Raw genomic sequence first — 20,579 nt, forward strand, 5'->3', positions numbered from 1 at the left:
AGAAATACTCTGCACATCTAATCTTCCTACCAAAATGGATAATCTCACATTTTTCCACATTATACTCCATCTGCCACGTTCTTGCCCACTCACTAAGTCTGTCCAAATCCCCTTGAAGCCGCTTTTCATCTTCCTCATAACACCCATTCCCACCTAGTTTTGTGTCATCTGCACACTTGGAAATATTAAATTTGATCCCCACATCCAAATCATTGATATGTTTTGTGAACAGCTGGGGCCCAAGTACTGATCCTTGCGGTACCCCACTAGTCACAGCATGTCAACGCGAGAATGACCCGTTAATTTCTACTCTCTGTTTTCTGCCTGTTAATCAATCCTTAATCCATGCCAGTATATTACCTCCTATGCCATGTGCTTTAATTTTGCTAACCAACCTCCTGTGGGGGACTTTATCAAAAGCCTTCTGAAAATCTAAGTATACTACATCCACCGACTCCTCTTTATCAATTCTGTTAGTAGAAGTGTTATAATAAGTGAAATAAAAACAATAACGTGAAAGCCTAAAAGTAAAATTACTTTTTAATTAATTTCTCATCATCTTACCCAATCTTGTCATTTAGACTTGAACAGTTAAAGCTTCCTTTCCTTTTACAGATATGAAAGAATAGTTTTAAAAGCACTCAACATCAAAGTGAAAATGTCCACATTATATTAATTCACAGAGGATTTGCATTTGTTATTTCAATATTTGTTATTACAATAAATTACTCTCCACAGTTTTCCAAAAATAAAATAGGTAGAAAATTACACTATGTTAGCAGATGAAACAAAATAAGGTTTGACTTTTCTGTAAGAGAAGGAAAATATTTGTTCATGCTTGAGGCCAAGTATTGCTTAACTCCCTGTGTTCCAGTTCATTTAGGTTCCCACCTGGAAACATTTGTTTTTAAAACTTATTTGCATGTTATTTAGAATGGCTCATTGTTCTTTGTTTAATGTTCATTGATCTTGGCACCCAACCAGCCAAATATTGTTTCAAACAATCACAACCCTTTAAAAACGCTTGTGACACCAGAAGCTACCATCACCATTGTTACTTCCATCAATCCTCATAATAGTTGGTAAATTTCCATTTTTGATGAGTGTTGACTGGATCACAGGTGTTTATTGTCAAGATTTTTCCAAACAGATTGCCTTCTAAACACAAAGGAGACTGAGAAATCTCCCAAAGAATATGATCCATCTACAAAATGAAAACATGTAATATTTAGCATGCCTTTAACAACTTAAAAGAATCATTCTGTACCATATTATAATCATACAACTTTTGAACCTTTAAAAATCATAGGTATGTATTGCTTTCTTTTTACAATGTTTTACAACCCTCTTCTCCTCTTTCCTGAAGTTGGTATTTCTTCATTGTAGGGGAAGAAAGGAATAAAGCCAAGATAGCAAAGGAATAAAAGGTTATTTTGTATTGATATAAGCAATTCTTAAACTTTGAAAACTATTATGTAGGACAATTAAAGGAGTTGGAAGGTAGTGCTCCAATCTGTTTCAGACTTTTGCAAAGGATCATCCAGAATCCATGAAAAAGATGGAAAAAGGTGGCCTGTCTGTACCTACTAAGCTAGAAAAATGCAGCTCCGGAAAAACTGATATCTCATATCGCCATACAATGGTGAGGGGTTTCACTGAAAATCAGCAAGTAACAACTTAAGTTTTGGCTATAACCCACATTTAATCATTTTTATTGTAAGGACAAAATCCAAAAGTACATAAAAGCACTTTGCAGATGTGATGAATTTAGAAGTTACTGAAGGACACATGTTCTGAAGAATGAAATTAATGTTTAGGATCTGGGAATGTGTCCCCCCCCCCCCACTCCTCATCTCGCCTCCAACCGCCAACCCCCCCCCACCACTACCACCACACCCTATATCCCACTCCACCCCACACAGTGAATACTCTGGCAAAAATAATTTCTTCTGGTAGGGCTGCAGATACTTTGAGAATGAAGATTAAACTCGTTTTATGGATGTCAATACAGATTGCTGTGTTAAGCTAAAATACATGGGTTATAAGTAGAGGTGTCAATTTTGAAGTGACCCACTCCATTAGGTAGAAGGCAGGCAGAATGTGTCCATTTAGTTAAAAAAAAGACTTTCAAAATAATCTAAACAAAAATTACTGGGAATGTTTACAGTTGAAGGTGAAGGGGTATGTGTGTGGGGGGGGGCAGGGGGTGGAAATGTGGTGAAATAATTATAATCTGCATATCCCTGAAGTTCTCTTTGCTGTGACCAAAGAGCATCCATTTTCCATCGTGAATAGCTCACAAGATAAACATGATCATATTATTTCACTGCTGTCAGGGATGAGAGGGTGATATTCAAATTTTACATGGAGGACATGGAAAGACCCAGCTTCAAAGTTATGTCAGTACTTACCAATGTTGATTCAGCAATAAAGGACTGATGTAGCCATCTTAGATTATTGTTTCTTTTATCACAGGGTTTCATTCCCAACCCCTGTTTCATGTCCAATAAAGCTATGCACATGTCCATCTGTTTAATTAGCCTTAACCACGAATGGCTAAAATGTTGGTTCTGTGAAGAAAATAAGTATTTATTTTTTTCTGGCAAGTGGTACTTCAGCCAATCTTTCTGAATAATAAGAAGAATGATTCATCCTGGAGGCGACAAGACACTGTAAGTGGGGATGTTTTAATAAAGCGAAAAATTGGTTCAGCTTTGAATTATTTCTCATATGTCCTATTTAGGAATAATTTGCACCAAGGTTGCTACTTTGTGGCAGCAGGAGTTAAGTTGGATGCAATGAAATAGCACCACCAATAAATGGCAACTAGGTCAACACCCATCGCTAACCACAAAAAAGAGGCCTACTCTTTCTTTTCCCAAACAATAGAAAAATATCATGCAATTCCAACACCAAACATGATGCAAGGAGTGGCAGATTAATTTTAATGCAAGTCAAAATAAAGTAACCCCAATTGGAATAGGAAACAGCAACTTTGTAAATACTGAAGAGTTGTCTAATAGGAGAGCTAGAAAAAGTATTGTGTAGAATTATCAACAGTTCAAGGAAGGCACATAGTTAATGTGAAGTTATTTGGAACAAATTTAATCAAATACTGGAATATGGCTTTTAGAATGTTGATGAGCATAGATCATAAGAGCCCAATTATCAGTGGCCCCATTTCACTAGCATAAACGCAGTGGAGTGGGCACTACACAAAGCATAGAATGGTATCTCTGCTGCTAGGAGTTGAGGTGGGACAAGGTAAATAGGTCTGTGGAAGGCAGCTGGCCAGGTTTGCACAGTGTATCTGTGGAGATGGACAGATATTATGGAGGTACAGATGTGCAGAGTATTTCTTAAATGGTCAGAGGTTAGAAAGTATAGATGTACAAAGGGACCTAGGTGTCCTTGTCAATAAGTCACTGAAAACTAACATGAGGGTGCAGCAAGCAATTATGACTAATAGTATGTACGCCTTTATCACAACAGGATTTGAGTACAGGAGTCATGAAGTCTTGCTTCAATTGTAAAGAACCTTGGCTAGACCACACCTGGAGTACTCTGTGCAGTTTTGGTTCCCTTACCTTAGGAAGGGTATTATTGCCATAGAGAGAGTGCAACAAAGGTTCACCAGACTTGTTCCCGGGATGGCGGGACTGTCCTATGAAGAGATATTGGGGAAACTGGGCCTGTATTCTCTAGAGTTTTGAAGAATGAAGAATCATTGACACCTACCAAAAACTTAAGGGGATAGACAGGGTAGATGCAGCTAAGATGTTTGCCCTGGTTGGGGAGTCTAGAACCAGGGAACACAATTTCAAAATAAGGGGGAAGCCACTTAGGATAGAGATGAGGAGAAATTTCTTTACTCAGACGGTTGTGAATCTTTGGAATTCTCTCCCCCAGAGGGCTGTGGAAGCTCAGTCATTGAGTATGTTTAAAGCAGAGATTGACAGATTTCTAAATACCAATGACATAAAAGGATATGGGGTTAGTGTGGGGAAAAAGGCATTGAAGTGGATAATCAGCCATGATTGTATTGAATGGCAGAGCAGGCTCAATGAGCTGAATGGCCTACTCCTGGCTCCTTTGTTTCTAAAAAAGCTTTTGACATTAGGGAATAATCATTCACACTGTTCCCCCAGAGAGCTAAAAGGTATTGCAGAGATTATAAAGGGGCAGATGTATACAGATGGTTTGAGGAACTGACTTGATTGGCCAAATGGCCATTTCCCATTCCAAATTTTGTGTTCTTAAGGCTGTTCTTAACTTTTGGCAATGGTTGAAGTCAATGTAAAAGAAATTGGGTGCTGATCTGCGACCATCCGTTTTTGTCACTGCCAATGCCTGCTTGCATTCTATTATAATATGAAACAAAGAAGCACCATCGAAAAAGTTGCACTTTCAACAATACTGGTGCCTGCCCTCAGAACTGAATGCTCTCCGAGTATGAGTGGTTCTCATACTCGGAGTCCGCAGAGATCTTTCAGGGGGTCAACGACACAGGGTCAACGCACAGGTGGGCGACGTGGGCAACCGCCCAGGGTACCATGGGCAAGAATAAGCCAGTGAGCAGTGATCGGATGCATGCTCTGTTCCCACCAAGCTCCTGCTCTCTCTTGGCTTTTGCTTTCTCCTGACTCCTGCTCTCCCCTGCTCCCCCAGTGCTTTCTCTGGGCTCCTACTACCCCCATTTCTCCTGCTCTCTCTGGGTTCCTGCCTTCTCAGTGCTCTGCCCTCCACATGATAGTGCTCTCACCGTGGTGGGTTTCCCCACTGCTCCTGCTTTCCCCCTGTTCCTCTAGTACTTTCTCTGTGTACTGCTCTCTCCATGCTACTGCCAAGGATAGACAAAGACAGCAGTGGGAATCAGGTTCACTGTAAGTAAATACCTGTTCTCTTAAAAGGATTATTAGAGCATTCCTTACATGCAGCCTTTCATATTGTGGGTAAGATACAGTATTATAATTTAGATGGGGGTTCGTGATTACTAATCCATTTGAAAATGTATCCTTCAACCATAAAAGTTTGAGAATCATTGCCCTAATTGTTATCTGTGGAGGACATCACTGAAATGGGCTGTTCCTTTTGAACTCGTGTCTGAATTTTCACTTGCAGTTTAAATAAAATAGAATACTTATATCTGTATCACATATACTCATCAAAATTTTACAATTATATCCTAGTGTTTGACTAGTCCACTGTTACTTTGAGAAATATTAATAAACAATTCCATAAGTAATATATTATTCACTTGTATCCCTGCAGAACACCTATGGAAGATGAAAATGTGATGAGATTTCCCTCTTGTGTGCCCTCCCTATATTGCAGAATCTCCAACAAACCTTTATCTGGTTGAGAAAAGGATTTGCTTTTACTTTATCCACATTCAAGTTTCTGAAGCTTGGTAGGCATTTGTTAGTAAAACTAACACTGACAGCAAGCCGACTGGAAAATCCATTTTAGAATGACTGACCTGATTCAAAGTGCTATGTTTTGCTGTGTTGAATCGTCTTCAAACTAATTAAGTTACGGAATTCAAACTAAACAGGCCAAACAGCTGTTTGCTGTCTCACTGAGAATATTTTAACTGGTACCAGTCTCAACAAACTAAATCATGAACTACTTCAACCTTAATAACCTTAAGCGATCCCATAACCAATGGACCAGATCAAAGCTCTGCAGTCCTGCCACATCCAGCCGTGAATGGTGGTGGACAATTAAACAACTAGCTGGAGGAGGTGGCTCCACAAATATCCCCATCCTCAATGATGGGGGAGCCCAGCACATCAGTGCGAAAGATAAGGCTGAAGCATTTGCAACAATCTTCAGCCAGAAATGCCGAGTCGATGATCCATCTCGGCCTCCTCCTGAAGTCCCCAGCATCACTGATGCCAGACTTCAGCCAATTCGATTCACTCCGCGTGATATCAAGAAACGACTGAAGGCACTGGATACTGCAAAAGCTATGGCCCTGACAATATTCCGGCAATAGTACTGAAGACCTGTACTCCAGAACTTGCCGCGTCCCTAGCCAAGCTGTTCCAGTACAGCTTACAACATTGGCATCTACCCTGCAATGTGGAAAATTGCCCAGTGTGTCCTGTACACAAAACGCAGGACAAGTCCAACCCGGCCAATTGCCGTCCCATCAGTCTACTCTCAATCATCAGTAAAGTGATGGAAGGTGTCATCAACAGTGCCATCAAGCAGCACTTGCTTAGCAATAACCTGCTCAGTGACGCTCAGTTTGGGTTCTGCCAGGGCCACTCAGCTCCTGACCTCATTAGAGCCTTGGTTCAAACATGGACAAAAGAGCTGAACTCAAGAGGTGAGGTGAGAGTGACTGCCCTTGACATCAAGGCAGCATTTAACCGAGTATGGCATCAAGGAGCCCTAGCAAAACTGATGTCAATGGGAATCAGGGGGAAAACCCTCCGCTGGCTGGAGTCATACCTAGCGCAAAGGAAGATGGTTGTGGTTGTTGGAGGTCAATCATCTGAGCTCCAGGACATCACTGCAGGAGTTCGTCAGGGTAGCGTCCTGGGCCCAACCATCTTCAGCTGCTTCATCAATGACCTTCCTTCAATCATAAGGTCAGAAGTGGGGATGTTTGCTGATGATTGCACAATGTTCAGCACCATTCGTGACTCCTCTGATACTGAAGCAGTCCGTGTAGAAATGCAGCAAGACCTGGACAATATCCAGGCTGGGCTGATAAGTGGCAAGTAACATTCACGCCACACAAGTGCCAGGCAAAGACCATCTCCAACAAGAGAGAATCTAACCATCTCCCCTTGATATTCAACAGCATTACCATCGCTGAATCCCCCACTATCAATATCCTAGGGGCTACCATTGACCAGAAACTGAACTGGAATAGCCATATAAATACCATGGCTACAAGAGCACGTCAGAGGCTAGGAATCCTGAGGCGAGTAACTCACCTCCTGACTCCCCAAAGCCTGTCCACAAGGTACAAGTCAGGAGTGTGATGGAATACTCTCCACTTGCCTGGATGGATGCAACTCAAGAAGCTCGACACCATCCAGGACAAAGCAGCCCGCTTGACTGGCACCCCATCTACAAACATTCACTCCCTCCACCGCTGACGCACAGTGCCATCTAAAAGATACTCTGCATCAATGCACCAAAGCTCCTCAGACAGCATCTTCCAAACCCGCGACCTCTACCAACTAGAAGGACAAGGGCAGCAAATACATGGGAACACCACCACCTGCAAGTTCCCCTCCAAGTCACACACCATCCTGACTTGGAACGATATCGCCGTTCCTTCACTGTTGCTGGGTCAAATTCCTGGAACTCCATTCCTAACAGCACGGTGGGTATACGTACCCCAAATGGACTGCAGAGGTTCAAGAAGTCAGCTCACCACCACCTTCTCAAGGGCAGTTAGGGATGGGCAATAAATGCTGGCCTGGCCAGCGTCACCCACATCCCATGAATGAATAAAAAAATAAATAAACTAAAGGTTCCCATGGTGGACGGTATTACTTCTGGTTTCTCATCACCAATAAACAAGTACAGAATTTGCATGTGCAGCAGGAAAGGAAACAACTTAAGCAAACAGCTTTATGCTCTCCTGAGCCAGAATGGGACATAAAGGACAAGATGCAATAAATTCTTGTACTTTCCTGGTTGTTTAGTGGAGCATTACCTAACCAAAGAATAATTTTAATTTCACCCATCATAAACTTCACATAAAACATACATTGTCGGTGAAACTTAAGAAACTATCCATCTGGCAAACATTTCTGCAAATCTGGCCCCAATTCAAAACATGAAGGTAAAGGAGTTCATATAAAAGACTGTTCTAGCACAAAGCAGATACATAACTACTATTACTAGGGTTACCTTGTCATTTTCCACCATCATGTAACCATGTTGGCCAATAAAAAGAAAATTTAAATCTTGACTGTGCTAAATAAACTAACTATATCACTGCGTTCCATCGAAAGGTACAAAGGCAGTCTTTTTACAGTTGTGACAAGCATGGAAAATAATGAAACAGGATATAGATTACACAAACAAACTACACAATGGACTATCAAGGAAACATTTCATGTGCAACATGACTTCTTTTCCTTGCTCTGGATTTTGAAATACAAGCCTTAGATCAGAAGTTCAGCTTCAACATGCTTTGATCAAAACACAACGGTAGGCATTTTTATGAGTTAAAATTTAATAGTTCAGAACAAAGTCTAAAATATTGCTATGGTACCTAGTTCTAGATCAACTGATAAGTACTTAATTTTTTTTGAAAAAGCAAAATTGTTTTTTTTAAAAACTTATTTAAACTGCAGGGAGTTTTGACTACCTACCAGAAAAAGCCTTATGGACACTAATATTTTACTAAATTAATATATTACAAGGTTACATATTAAGCACAATATCCATATTTTAGGGCTGATTTTAACTTTTGGTAGTTGATCAGTTGTCTGTTATATACCTCACCCAATTCTCCTTTCTGTTAACTTATACACCGGGTATAAAAGGAGACTAATCTGCTTCTGCTTGATTTCTGCCACCGCCAAATGTCCTAATGTCATAGAGTCATACAGCACAGAAACAGGCCCTTCGGCCCATCGTGTCTGTGCTGGCCATCAAGCACCTAACTATTCTAGTCCCATTTTCCAGCACTTGGCCCGTAGCCTTGTATGCTATGGCATTTCAAGTGCTCATCTAAATACTTCTTAAATATTGTGAGGGTTCCTGCCTCTACCACATCTTCAGGCAGTGTATTCCAGATTCCGACCACCCTCTGGGTGAAAAAGATTTTCCTCAAATCCCCTCTAAACCTCCTGCCCCTTACCTTAAATCTATGCCCCCTAGTTATTGACTTCTCCGCTAAGGGAAAAAGTCTTTTCCTATCTATCCTATCAATGCCCCTCATAATTTTGTATACATCAATCATGTCCCCTCTCATCCTTCTCTGTTCTAAGGAAAACAACACTAGCCTTTTCAGTCTCTCTTGATAGCTGAAATGCTCCAGCCCAGGCAACATCCTGGTGAATCTCCTCGGCACCCTCTCCAGTGCAATCACATCCTTCCTATAGTGTGGTGACCAGAACTGTACACAGTACTCCAGCTGTGGCCTAACTAGTGTTTTATACAGCTCCATCATAAACTCCCTGCTCTTATATTCTGTGCCTCGGCTAATAAAGGCAAGTATCCCATATGCCTTCCTAACCACCTTATCTACCTGTGCTGCTGCCTTCAGTGCTCGATGGACAAGTACACCAAGGTCCCTCTGTACTTCCTAGGGTCCTACCATCCATTGTATATTCCCTTGCCTTGTTAGTCCTCCCAAAATGCATCACCTCACACTTTTCAGGATTAAATTCCATTTGCCACTGCTCCGCCCATCTTACCAGCCCATCTATATTGTCCTGTAATCTAAGGCTTTCCTCCTCACTATTTACGACACCACCAATTTTCGTGTCATCTGCGAGCTTATTTATCATACCTCCTATATTCATGTCTAAATCATTAATGTACACTACAAACAGCAAGGGTCCCAGCACCGATCCCACTGGTCGCAGGCTTCCACTCACAAATACAAACCGCGACCATTACCCTCTGTTTCCTGCCACTATGCCAATTTTGGATCCAATTTGCCAAATTGCCCTGGATCCCATGGGCTCTTACCTTCTTAAGCAATCTCCCATGTGGGACCTTATCAAAAGACTTACTGAAGTCCATGTAGACTACATCAACTGCTTTACCCTCATGTACACATCTAGTCACCTCCTCGAAAAATTCAATCAAGCTAGTTAGACACGATCTCCCCCTGACAAAGCCGTGCTGACTATCCCTGATTATTCCCTGCCTCTCCAAGTGGAGATTAATCCTGTGCCTCAGAATTTTTTCCAATAGTTTCCCAACCACTGATGTAAGTCTCACCGGCCTGTAATTACCTGGTCTATCCTTGCTACCCTTCTTGAATAATGGTACCACATTCGCTGTCCTCCAGTCCTGTGCACCTCTCTCGTGGCCAGAGAGGATCTGAAAATTTGTGTCAGTGCCCCTGCTATCACCTCCTTTGCCTCACACAACAACCTGCGCCTGGGGATTTATCCACTTTTAAGCTCGCTAAAGCATCTAATACTTCCTTCCTTTCAATGTTAATATGTTCAAGTATATCGCAATCCCCTTCCCTGATCTCTACACCTACATCGTCGTTCTCCACAGTGAAAACAGATGAAAAGTAATCATTTAAAACCTCACCTTTGTCCTCTGGCTCCACACACAGATTGCCACTTTGGTCCCTAATGGGCCCTACTCTTTCCCTGGTTATCCTCTTGCCCTTAATATACTTATAAAACGCCTTAGGATTTTCCTTTATATTGACCGTCAATGTTTTTCCATGTCCTCGCTTCGCTCTCCTAATTACTTTTTTAAGTACCCCCCTGCACTTTTCTATACTCCTCTAATGCCTCCGCTGTTTTCAGCGCTCCGAATCTGCCATAAGCCTCCTTTCTTTTGTGTTGCACACATTTTAAATCATTTTATAACCCTTAATGCTATAAATTTATAAAAACATCATTGGTGAAAGGTGAAGTTTTCAGTATCATAATTCGGATAATACAATAAGTGACAACCAATGGGATTTTGATGTAGAGGATAGATTGAGCAGGCAATGTGCAGAACAATCACGATACCTGTCAGTTGTCACCAGCGAGAGACTAAAACCATTTTGCTGATCAGGCATCATTTAAATTTAACAGGGTGAGCTGCCCGTGCTTTTCCAGCACTGATCAACAGTTTGCCAGCAGGAAGGGTAGGAAAATCGGCAGCCCATCTAAAGAATCGAACCAGAGAAAAGCTAGGCTGATTAGGGTGGGGGCAGTGGAAAGTGCGGCACTATTATGCTCACCCCAGGCCCAAAAAATGCATGCAATTTTCACATTTTAAGCAGTTTACAGTGACCTCTTTACGAGATGCTGGGTTGGCCATGTTCCAATGTGTTGTTGCAGTGGGAGGCTGCACAGCCGGGCACTGTAGGCTTATTCATCAAAATTGTATTGGGATTCTACATACATCATAGGACCCCAAATTGCATAAAGTAATGAGGCTCTTGTCTGTTTCCGGGAGCCTTGGTAGTTTATTTCAAGGCCTGGACCAAAATGGGAGTGGGTGCAAAAACAGCAATAGTTCTCCATTGCAATTTTGTTCTTGCTGAAAACTAGGGTGATAGAGAGACCAAAATTAGCATCAATATAACAGTCTTTGTCTTACCTTTTTATTCGTATCACAAAGTTCAAAGGAAAGCGTGCCATTTTCAACAGCAAGACATTTTCTTGTTCCAACATTAAAAAGCTAGAAATTGATAACAATCATTGATTAAGTCAGAAAAGGTTGCACATGTTTAATATTTTATACAGTTTAACAATATTTAAAAATCAACATCCACCTATCTATATATTTCAAACATATTAACTGCACTGTGAGCTATTCTGAAATTGTCAACCTAAGGCTAAGGAGTGACCTGTTATATTGCCAGAAGGTTCAAGTTTAAGGCCTTTGTACACAGTTGAGATCACGAATGAAACCCAGAGACTGGTAGTTTCTGTTGCAGCCAAAGGTAGTCTCTTTTTTTCTTAAACAATGGTTGAAAATGTGATAATAGCATGCAAATGGTGTAAATTCCTTTGTTAAATAGCAACCAGTGGAACTTTACACAAATGTAAATATGCTTCATACCAATATCACATAGTAGGATTTCATACGGATAGAGTTTCAAATGTTTGAAATATACAATAGAGAATAAGGATCAATACTAACAGAATTAAAAAGACAGATTCTGTATTTCCTGAGCAGAAACTCATGATGTGGTGAATAGAGTCATAGAGTTGTACAGCATAGAAACAGGCCCTTCGGCCCACTGCGTCCATGCAACCATAATGGCTATCTATACTAATCCCACCTGCCTGCATTAATTCCATATCCCTCTACGCCTTGTTCATTCAAGTACCTGTCCAGATGCCTCTTAAATGTTGCTACTGTTCCTGCCTCCACCACCTCCTCTGGCAGCTCATTCCAGATACCCACTATTCTTTGTGTGAAACATTTACCCCTTTGATCCCCTTTAAACCTCCTCCCTCTCACCTTAAATCTATGCCCTCTAGTTTTAATCACCCCTACATGGGAAACAGACTCCGGCTATCTACCCTATCTATGCCTCATAATGTATGTACCTCTAACATGTCCCCTTTCAGCCTCCTTCGCTCCAGGGAAAACAGACCCAGCCTATCCAATCTCTCGTTATAACTCAAGCCCTCCAAACCAGGCAACATTCTTGTGAATCTTTTCTGCACCTTCTCTAGCTGAATCACATCTTTCCCGTAGTGCGGCGACCAGAACTGCACACAGTACTCCAAATGCGGCCAAACCAACGTTATGTACAAGTGTAACATGACGTCCCAACTCTTGTACTCAATGCCTCAGCTGATGAAGGCAAGCATGCCATATGCCTTCTTCATCACCCTGTCTACCTGTGTTGCCACTTTCAGGGAACTATGTACTTGCACCCCAAGGTCTCTCTGCTCAACAACACTCCCCAGGGCCCTGCCATTCACTGTTTATGTCCTGCCCTAGTTTAACTTCCCAAAATGCATCACTTCGCACTTACCTGCATTAAATTCCATTTGCCAATCCCTTGCCCACTTTCCTAGTTTATCTATATACTGTTGTAACCTTAGACAACCTTCTTCACTGTCCACTATATCACCAATTTTGATGTCATCTGCAAACTTACTAATCATGCCCCCTACATTCACATCCAAGTCATTAATATATATGACAAACAACAGAGGGCCCAGCACCAATCCCTGCGGAACACCACTGGTCACCGGCCTCCAATCTGAAAAACAACCCTCCACTACCACCCTCTGCCTCCTATCACCAAGCCAATTTTGTATCCAATTGGCTAGCTCACCCTGGATCCCATGTGTTCGAACCTTCTGGACCAGCCTACCATGCGGGACCTTTGTCAAAGGTCTTGCTAAAGTCCATGTAGACAACGTCCACTGCCCTGCCCTCGTCAATCCTCTTGGTGACCTCCTCAAAAAACTCAATCGAATTCGTGAGACATGATTTCCCAAGTACAAAGCCATGCTGACTATCCCTAATCAGACTTTGCCTTTCCAAATGCATATAAATCCTGTCTCAGAATCCCTTCCAATAACTTTCCCACCACTGATGTAAGGTTCACCAGCCTGTAGTTCCCTGGCTTATCCATGCTGCCCTTCTTAAATAATGGCACAACATTAGCTATCCTCCAGTCTTCCGGTACCTCATCTGTGGCTAACTATGAAACAAAAATCTCTGCCAGGGTCCCAGCAATCTCCTCCCTTGCTCCCCATAGCATCCTCGGATACACCTGGTCAGGCCCTGGGGATTTATCCACCTTAATGCACTTCAAAACCTCCAACACCTCCTCCTTTGTAATGTTGATATGCTCCAGGATATCACTGTTCCCTCCCTTGAACTCACTAGCTCCCATGACCTTCTCCACGGTAAATACAGACGAGAAGTATTCATTTAAGACCTCGCCCATTTCCCGTGGCTCCACACATAGATAACCACACTGATCCTTAAGGGGACCTACTCTCTTCCTAGCTATCCTTTTACTCTTAATATACTTATAAAATCTTTTAGGATTCTCCATTATCTTATCTGCCAGGGAAATCTCATGGCCCCTTTTTGTCCTCCTAATTTCCTTCTTAAGTGTACTCCTAACATCCCTTATACTCCTCAAGGGACTCGCTTGATCCCAGCTGCCTATACCTGACATATGCCTCCTTCTTTGTCCTGACCAGACCCTCAATATCCCTCATCAACCAAGGTTCCCTAAACTTGCCAGCCTTGCCCTTCAATCTAACAGGAACATGCCGGCCCTGAACTCTTCCTATTTCACTTTTAAAAGCCTTCCACTTGCCAGAAGCCCCTTTACCTGTAAACAACCTCTCCCATTCAACTTTTGAGAGTTCCTGTCTGATGTCATCGAAATTAACCTTCCCCCAATTTAGGACTTCAACTTGAGGACCAGTCCTATCCTTTTCCATAACTATCTTGAAGCTAATAAGAGTTATGGTCACTGGTCCCAAAGTGCTCCCCCACTGACACATCAGCCACCTGCCCAGCCTCATTTCCTAAGAGGAGGTCGAGTGTAGCCCCTTCTCTAATAGGGCCATCCACATACTGCTTCAGAAAACTATCCTGGACACACTTAACAAATTCTTCCTCATCTGATCCCTTAGCACTAAGGCAGTCCCAGTCAATATTAGGGAAGTTAAAATCACCTACTATTACAACCCTATAATTCCTACACCTATCTGTGATTTCCCTACATATATGCTCCTCCAATTCCCTCTGACTATTGGGGGGTCTATAGTATAATCCCATCAAAGTGATCACCCCTTTCTTATTTCTAAGTTCTACCCATATGGCCTCGCTGGACGTTCTCCCCGGGATATTCTCTCTAAGTATTGCCTTGATGTCCTCCCTAATCAATAGTGCAACTCCCCCTCCTCTCTTACCTCCACCTCTGTCACGCCAGAAGCATCGGTACCCCGGAACATTGAGCTGCCAGTCCTGCCCATCCCTCAACCACGTTTCTGTAATAGCTATATCACAATCCATGCTCCGAGTTCATCTGCCTTACTGTAAGGCTTCTTGCATTAAAGCAAATGCAGTTTAGCCTACCAGACCTTCCACTCTCCCTGTCCTGCCCCTGCCCGGCCTGCCTACTGGACTTGCTTGCTTTAACCTCTACATTTGCCTCAACTATCACATCGGAGAGACTACTACTTTGGGACCCACCCCCCTGCCAGACTAGTTTAAACCCTCCTGAGTAGTACTAGCAAACCTCCCCGCAAGGATATTGGTCCCCTTCCAGTTCAGATGCAACCCGTCCCTCTTGTACAGGTCACCTCTGCACCAGAAGAGATCCCAATGATGTGCTTCAAAGCTACAGTAAATTTTATATCAAACTTTATGTTAAATGGTAGTGTGCACAACTAAGTACCTTTGAAACTATTTTCTTCTATTTGATGCAGCTTTTGCTTGTGACATTACAAGGCAATAGTGTATAGAATTGCCCATTGTTCTTTGTCTATGTCAATTAATGTATTTTCTATAGCAACTATGATAATTTTCACATTTTCTAAGATTACTTTTTTTTTAAAAAATTCACTTCAAAGTTGCCATTAAATCCCCAGGTTCCTCCAGATTTTTCCTGAAACAACATTGCTCCATCATAACAACTTACCAAGCCATCAGATCTCACTAAACGTGTCTGCAAATCAGGGTAGACGTTGTCTAAATACCACTTGAAGCTCTTACACTGGAGTTTTTTCCGGAGTTCCTTCTGCTTTCCTAAGTCTCCAATGTTAAATTCTATGTTATTCGTGTTTAGAAGGTGGTGGTAACCATGACCATAGAAAACATCAACATATTCATCCAGCCAAACCTCCGCCACACGGGCCAGATTCCGCTCCACTGTCTTAATTCTGTTCTTTGGAAATGTGTAAGGATTGCCATCACGGAAAATATGGCCCACTCTTGAACATGGGATAATCTCAATTTCTCCTCCACACATCCAAACCTGTTCCATAAACATGAAGAAAATATTTAAGGAGGTAAGAAATAGGAGCACGAGTAGACAATATCGCCCCTTGAGGTTACTCTTCCATTCAATACGATTGTGGCTGATCTTCTGCCTCAAGTTCACTTTCCCACCCTCTCCCCATATCCCTTGATTCCGAGACACCAAAAATCTCTTTCTCAGCCTTACATATACTCAACGATGGAGCATCCACAACCCTCTGGGGTAGACAATTCTAAAGATTCACAATCCTTTCAGTGAAGAAATTTCTCCTCATCTCAGTCCTAAAAGATCAACCCCTTATCCTGAAGCTGTGCCTCAGTGTTCTCGATTCCCCAGCCAGGGGAAATCACCTCTCAGTGTCTACCCTGTCAAGCCCCTTCAGAATCTTGAACATTTAAATGAGATCACCTCTCATTTTTCTAAATTCCAGACAGTATAGGCCCAATTTACTCAGCCTCTCATCACAGAACAAACCCTCTCATCCCAGGAACAAATCAACTGAACCTTTGCTAAACCTCCTCCAATGCAAGTATACCCTTCCTTAAATATGGAGACCAAAACTGCGCACAGTACGTCAGGTGTGGTCTCAACAAAACCCTGTGCAATTATAGCAAGGCTTCCTTATTCTTGTACTCCAATACCCTTGCAATAAAGGCCAACATACTATTTGCCATTCTAATTGCTTGTTGTATCTGCATGCTAATTTTCTGTGTTCCTTGTACGACTACACCCAAGTCCTTCTGAACATCAACATTTAGAAGTTTTATGCCTTTTAAGAAACATTCTGCTTTTTAATAATCTCACACTTCCCCACATTAAGATCCATCTACCACCTTGTTGCCCACTCACTTAACCTGTCTCAATCCCTTTGCAGCCTCTTTGTGTCTTCACAGCTTATATTCCCACCTAGCTTTGTATCGTCAGCAAACTTAGATACATTACTCAGTCTCTTCCTCTAAGTCATTTAGACTTAAATAGCTGAGACCCCACCACCGATCCTTGCTGCACTCCACTAGTTACAGCGTACTGACTTGAAAATGCCATTTATCCCTACTCTTTGCTTCCTGTCTGTTAATCAATCCTCTATCCATGCCAATATATGACCCCCAACTTCATGATCTCTTACCTTGCGTATTGAGCTTCTGTGTTGCACATTATGAATGCCTTTTGGAAATCCAAGTATACTACATCCCTTTTACCTACCCTACTAGTTACATCCTCAAAAACTCGAATAAATGGCAAACACTATTTTCTTTTCATAAAACCATATTGACTTTGTCTGATCATACTATGATTTTCTAAGTGCATTGATAAGACTTCCGTAATAAAATATTCCAGCATGTGCCGATGATTGATGTCAGACTAACTGGCCGTTTTCTCTCTCCCTCTTTTCTTGAATAGCGGTGTTACATTTGCTAACTTCCAATCGGGACCGTTCTAGAATCTAGGGAATTTTGGAAAATCATGGCCAGTGCATCCACTATATCTGCAGCTACCTCTTTTAGAACCCGAGGATGTGGTCATCAGGTCCTGGGGACTTGTCAGCTTTTAGTCCCTTAAGTTTCACCAATAATTTTTCTCTATTGAAGTTAATTACTTTTCATTCCTTACTCTTATTAGTCCCTTGGTTACCCTACCTCTGGCATGTAACTTGTGTCTTCGACTGTGATGACAGACACAAAATAGTTGATCAATATCTCTTGCCATTTTCTCATTCTATGATAATTTCTCCTGTCTCTGCCTCTAAGGGACCAACATTCAATTTAACTACTCTCCTCCTTTTATGTACTTGTATAAACTCTTACAATCTGTTTAAATATTCTTGGCTAGGTTACTCTAATTCTATTTTTTCCCCTTTTTCTCAATTTTTTGGTTGGCCTTTGCTGATTTCTAAAAGACTCCCAATCTTAAGGCTTACTACTATTCTTTGCAACATTACAAGCGTCTTCTTTGAATCTAATACTATTCATAACTTGCCTACTAAGCCACCGATGGATCTTTCTTGTCGAGTTTTTGTTTTTTTAAATAGAATGTATTTTTGTTGAACATTTTGAATTATTTCTTTACATGTTTCCCATGGTTTATTTACTGCTAAACCCTTTAGTCTATTTACCCAATCAACCTTAGCCAGCTCTCCCCTCGTGCCTATGTAATTGTTTAAGTTTAAGATTCTTGTTTGGGACCAGAGTATGTTGCTTTCAAATTGCATATGGAATTCAATTGTATTAAGATCACTTTTCCCCCAGAGGATTTTTACTATATTATAGGCGACTCTATCCACTGTAACTTTAGGCGATCCAAACTATGGCGATTCCTCAGAGGTAGATTGGGGTTCCTTAGAGGAGGAAGCCTCTATGTACCGCTTGGGTGGAGACCCGTGGTGTCCAGGACCTCCTCCCCCTGATCCTCCTGTTAATGCTGTGGTGGAAACGCATAGTTTGGATCAAGCGGGACAGCAGACAGGAACTAATTCCCAATCCTAGCCCCTTAGCCCCAATGATTTGCAAGCCTGTATCCACGAGTTAGGTACTATTAAAATAGGGGCTCAGTGCCCATTGAAAATTTCAGAACTTGAAGGTAGACCTTTCATCAGAACTGGCAAAGGTTAGAAAAGCATTAGGTTGTAAGCAAGTGAAGGTTGGGGGTGGGTGCGGTGGGGGGTGGGGAAAAGAACAAAAGGGAAGGTGTGTGATAGGGCAGAGGGCAGGAGAGATTAAATAACAAAGATGTCATGGGACAAAGGCAAAGAGTGTTAATGGTTGTGGTGAAAGACAAAGCATTAGTCCAGAGAGAGTGTTAATGGCAGAATAATGAGCAGCTCTGTCCAAAAGCACAACATGAAAAACAGGCACATGGTTAAAAAATAAAATAACATTTATAAATTTTTTTAAAAAAAAGACCAGTCATGCTCTGAAATTGTTGAACTCAATGTTGAGTCCGCAAGGCTGTAGAGTGCCTAATCGAAAGACAATAGCTTCTGACCTTCCCATCTCCGACGCTGAATGATCTGTACTGAAGACCTGTGCTTAAGAACTTGCCGTGCCCCTAGTCAAGCTATTCCAGTACAGCTACAACACTGGCATCTACCCAGCAACGTGGAAAATTGTCCAGGTATGTCCTGTACACAAAAAGCAGAAACAATCCAACCTAGCCAATTACCGCCCCATCAGTCTACTCTCGATCATCAGTAAAAGTGATGGAAGGTGTCGTCAACAGTGCCATCAAGCAACACTTGCTTAGCAATAATCTGCTCAGTGATGCTCAGTTTGGTTTCGACCAGGGTCACACAGTTGCTGACCTCATTACAGCCTTGGTTCAAACATGGACAAAAGAGCTGAACTCAAGAGGTGAGATGAGAGTGACTGCCACTGACATCAAGGCAGCATTGGACAGAGTATGGCATCAAGGAGCCCTAGCAAAACTGGAGTCAACAGGAATCAGGGGGAAAGCTCTCTGCTGGTTGGAGTCACACCTAGCGCAAATGAAGAAAGTTCTGGTTGTTGGAAGTCAATCATCTCAGCTCCAGGACATCACTGCAGGAGATCCTCAGGGTAGTGTCCTAGGTACAACCATCTTCAGCTACTTCATCAATGACCTTCCTTCAATCATAAGGTCAGAAATGAGGATGTTCGCAGATGATTGCGCAATGTTCACTCCTCAGATACTGAAGCAGTCCATGTAGAAATGCAGCAAGACCTGGACAATATCCAGACTTGGGCTGACAAGTGGCAAGTTACATTCGCGCCATACAAGTGCCAGGCAATGACCATCTCCAACAAGAGAGAATCTAACCATCTCCCCTTGCCATTCAATGCCATTACCATCGCTGAATCCCCCACTATCAACATCTTAGGGGCTACCATTGACCAGAAACTGAACTGGAGTAGCCATAAGATACCATGGCTACAAAAGCAAGTCAGAGGGTAGGAATCCTGCAGTGAGTAACTCACCTCCCGACTCCCCAAATAATGTCCACCATCTACAAGGCACAGGTCAGGAGTGTGACGGAACACTCTCCACTTGTCTGGATGGGTGCAGCTCCAACAACACTCAAGAAGCTTGACACCATCCAGAACAAAGCAGCCTGCTTGATTGGCACCCCATCCACAAACATTCACTCCCTCCTCCATCAATGCACAATGGCAACAGTGTGTACCATCTACAAGATGCACTGCAGCAAAGCACCAAGGCTGCTTAGACAGCACCTTCCAAAACCATGACCTCTACCACTTAGAAGGACAAGGACATCAGATGCATGGGAATATATTCGTATATAAAGATCAAAAGGGTAACCAGGGAAAGGGTTAGCCCACTCAAGGACAGAGAAGGGAATCTATGTGTGGAGCCAGAAGAAATGGGCGAGGTACTAAATGAGTACTTTGCATCATTATTCACCAAGGAGAAGGACTTGGTGGATGATGAGCCTAGAGAAGGGAGTGCAGATAATCTCAGTCATCTCATTATCAAAAAGGAGGTGGTGTTGGGTGTCTTGCAAAGCATTAAGGTAGATAAGTCCCCAGGGCCTGATGGGATCTACCCTAGAATACTGAGGGAGGCAAGGGAAGAAATTGCTGGGGCCTTGACAGAAATCTTTGCATCATCATCGGCTGCAGGTGAGGTCCCAGAGGACTGGAGAATAGCCAATGTTGTTCCTTTGTTTAAGAAGGGTGGCAAGGATAATCCAGGAAATTATAGGCCGGTGAGTCTTACGTCAATGGTAGGGAAATTATTAGAGAGGATTCTTCGGGACAGGATTTACTCCCATTTGGAAACAAACAAACTTATTAGCGAGAGACAGCATGGTTTTGTGAAGGGGAGGTCGTGTATTACTAATTTGATTGATTTTTTTGAGGAAGTGACGAAGATGATTGATGAGGGAAGGGCGGTGGATGTTGTCTATATGGACTTTAGTAAAGCCTTTGACAAGGTCCCTCATGGCAGACTG

General features: G+C 42.3%; 1 protein-coding gene across 1 annotated transcript in view; it reads right to left on the minus strand.

Moving 5' to 3' along the window:
• Positions 1 to 556: 556 nt before the first annotated feature.
• LOC137371715 (polypeptide N-acetylgalactosaminyltransferase 5) overlaps positions 557 to 20,579 on the minus strand; it is an 88,404-nt gene continuing 68,381 nt past the window's right edge. The window contains exons 7-10 of the mRNA XM_068034538.1: positions 15,296 to 15,631; positions 11,263 to 11,343; positions 2,412 to 2,570; positions 557 to 1,204 (exon numbers count right to left, since the gene is read on the minus strand). Of these exons, the coding sequence (XP_067890639.1) occupies positions 1,064 to 1,204; positions 2,412 to 2,570; positions 11,263 to 11,343; positions 15,296 to 15,631 (717 nt within the window). The 3' untranslated portion in view covers positions 557 to 1,063. The remainder of the gene's footprint in view (positions 1,205 to 2,411; positions 2,571 to 11,262; positions 11,344 to 15,295; positions 15,632 to 20,579) is intronic.

This window comes from Heterodontus francisci, chromosome 7 (genome assembly GCF_036365525.1).
Source record: "Heterodontus francisci isolate sHetFra1 chromosome 7, sHetFra1.hap1, whole genome shotgun sequence".
In the NCBI taxonomy this organism is placed as follows: domain Eukaryota; kingdom Metazoa; phylum Chordata; class Chondrichthyes; order Heterodontiformes; family Heterodontidae; genus Heterodontus; species Heterodontus francisci.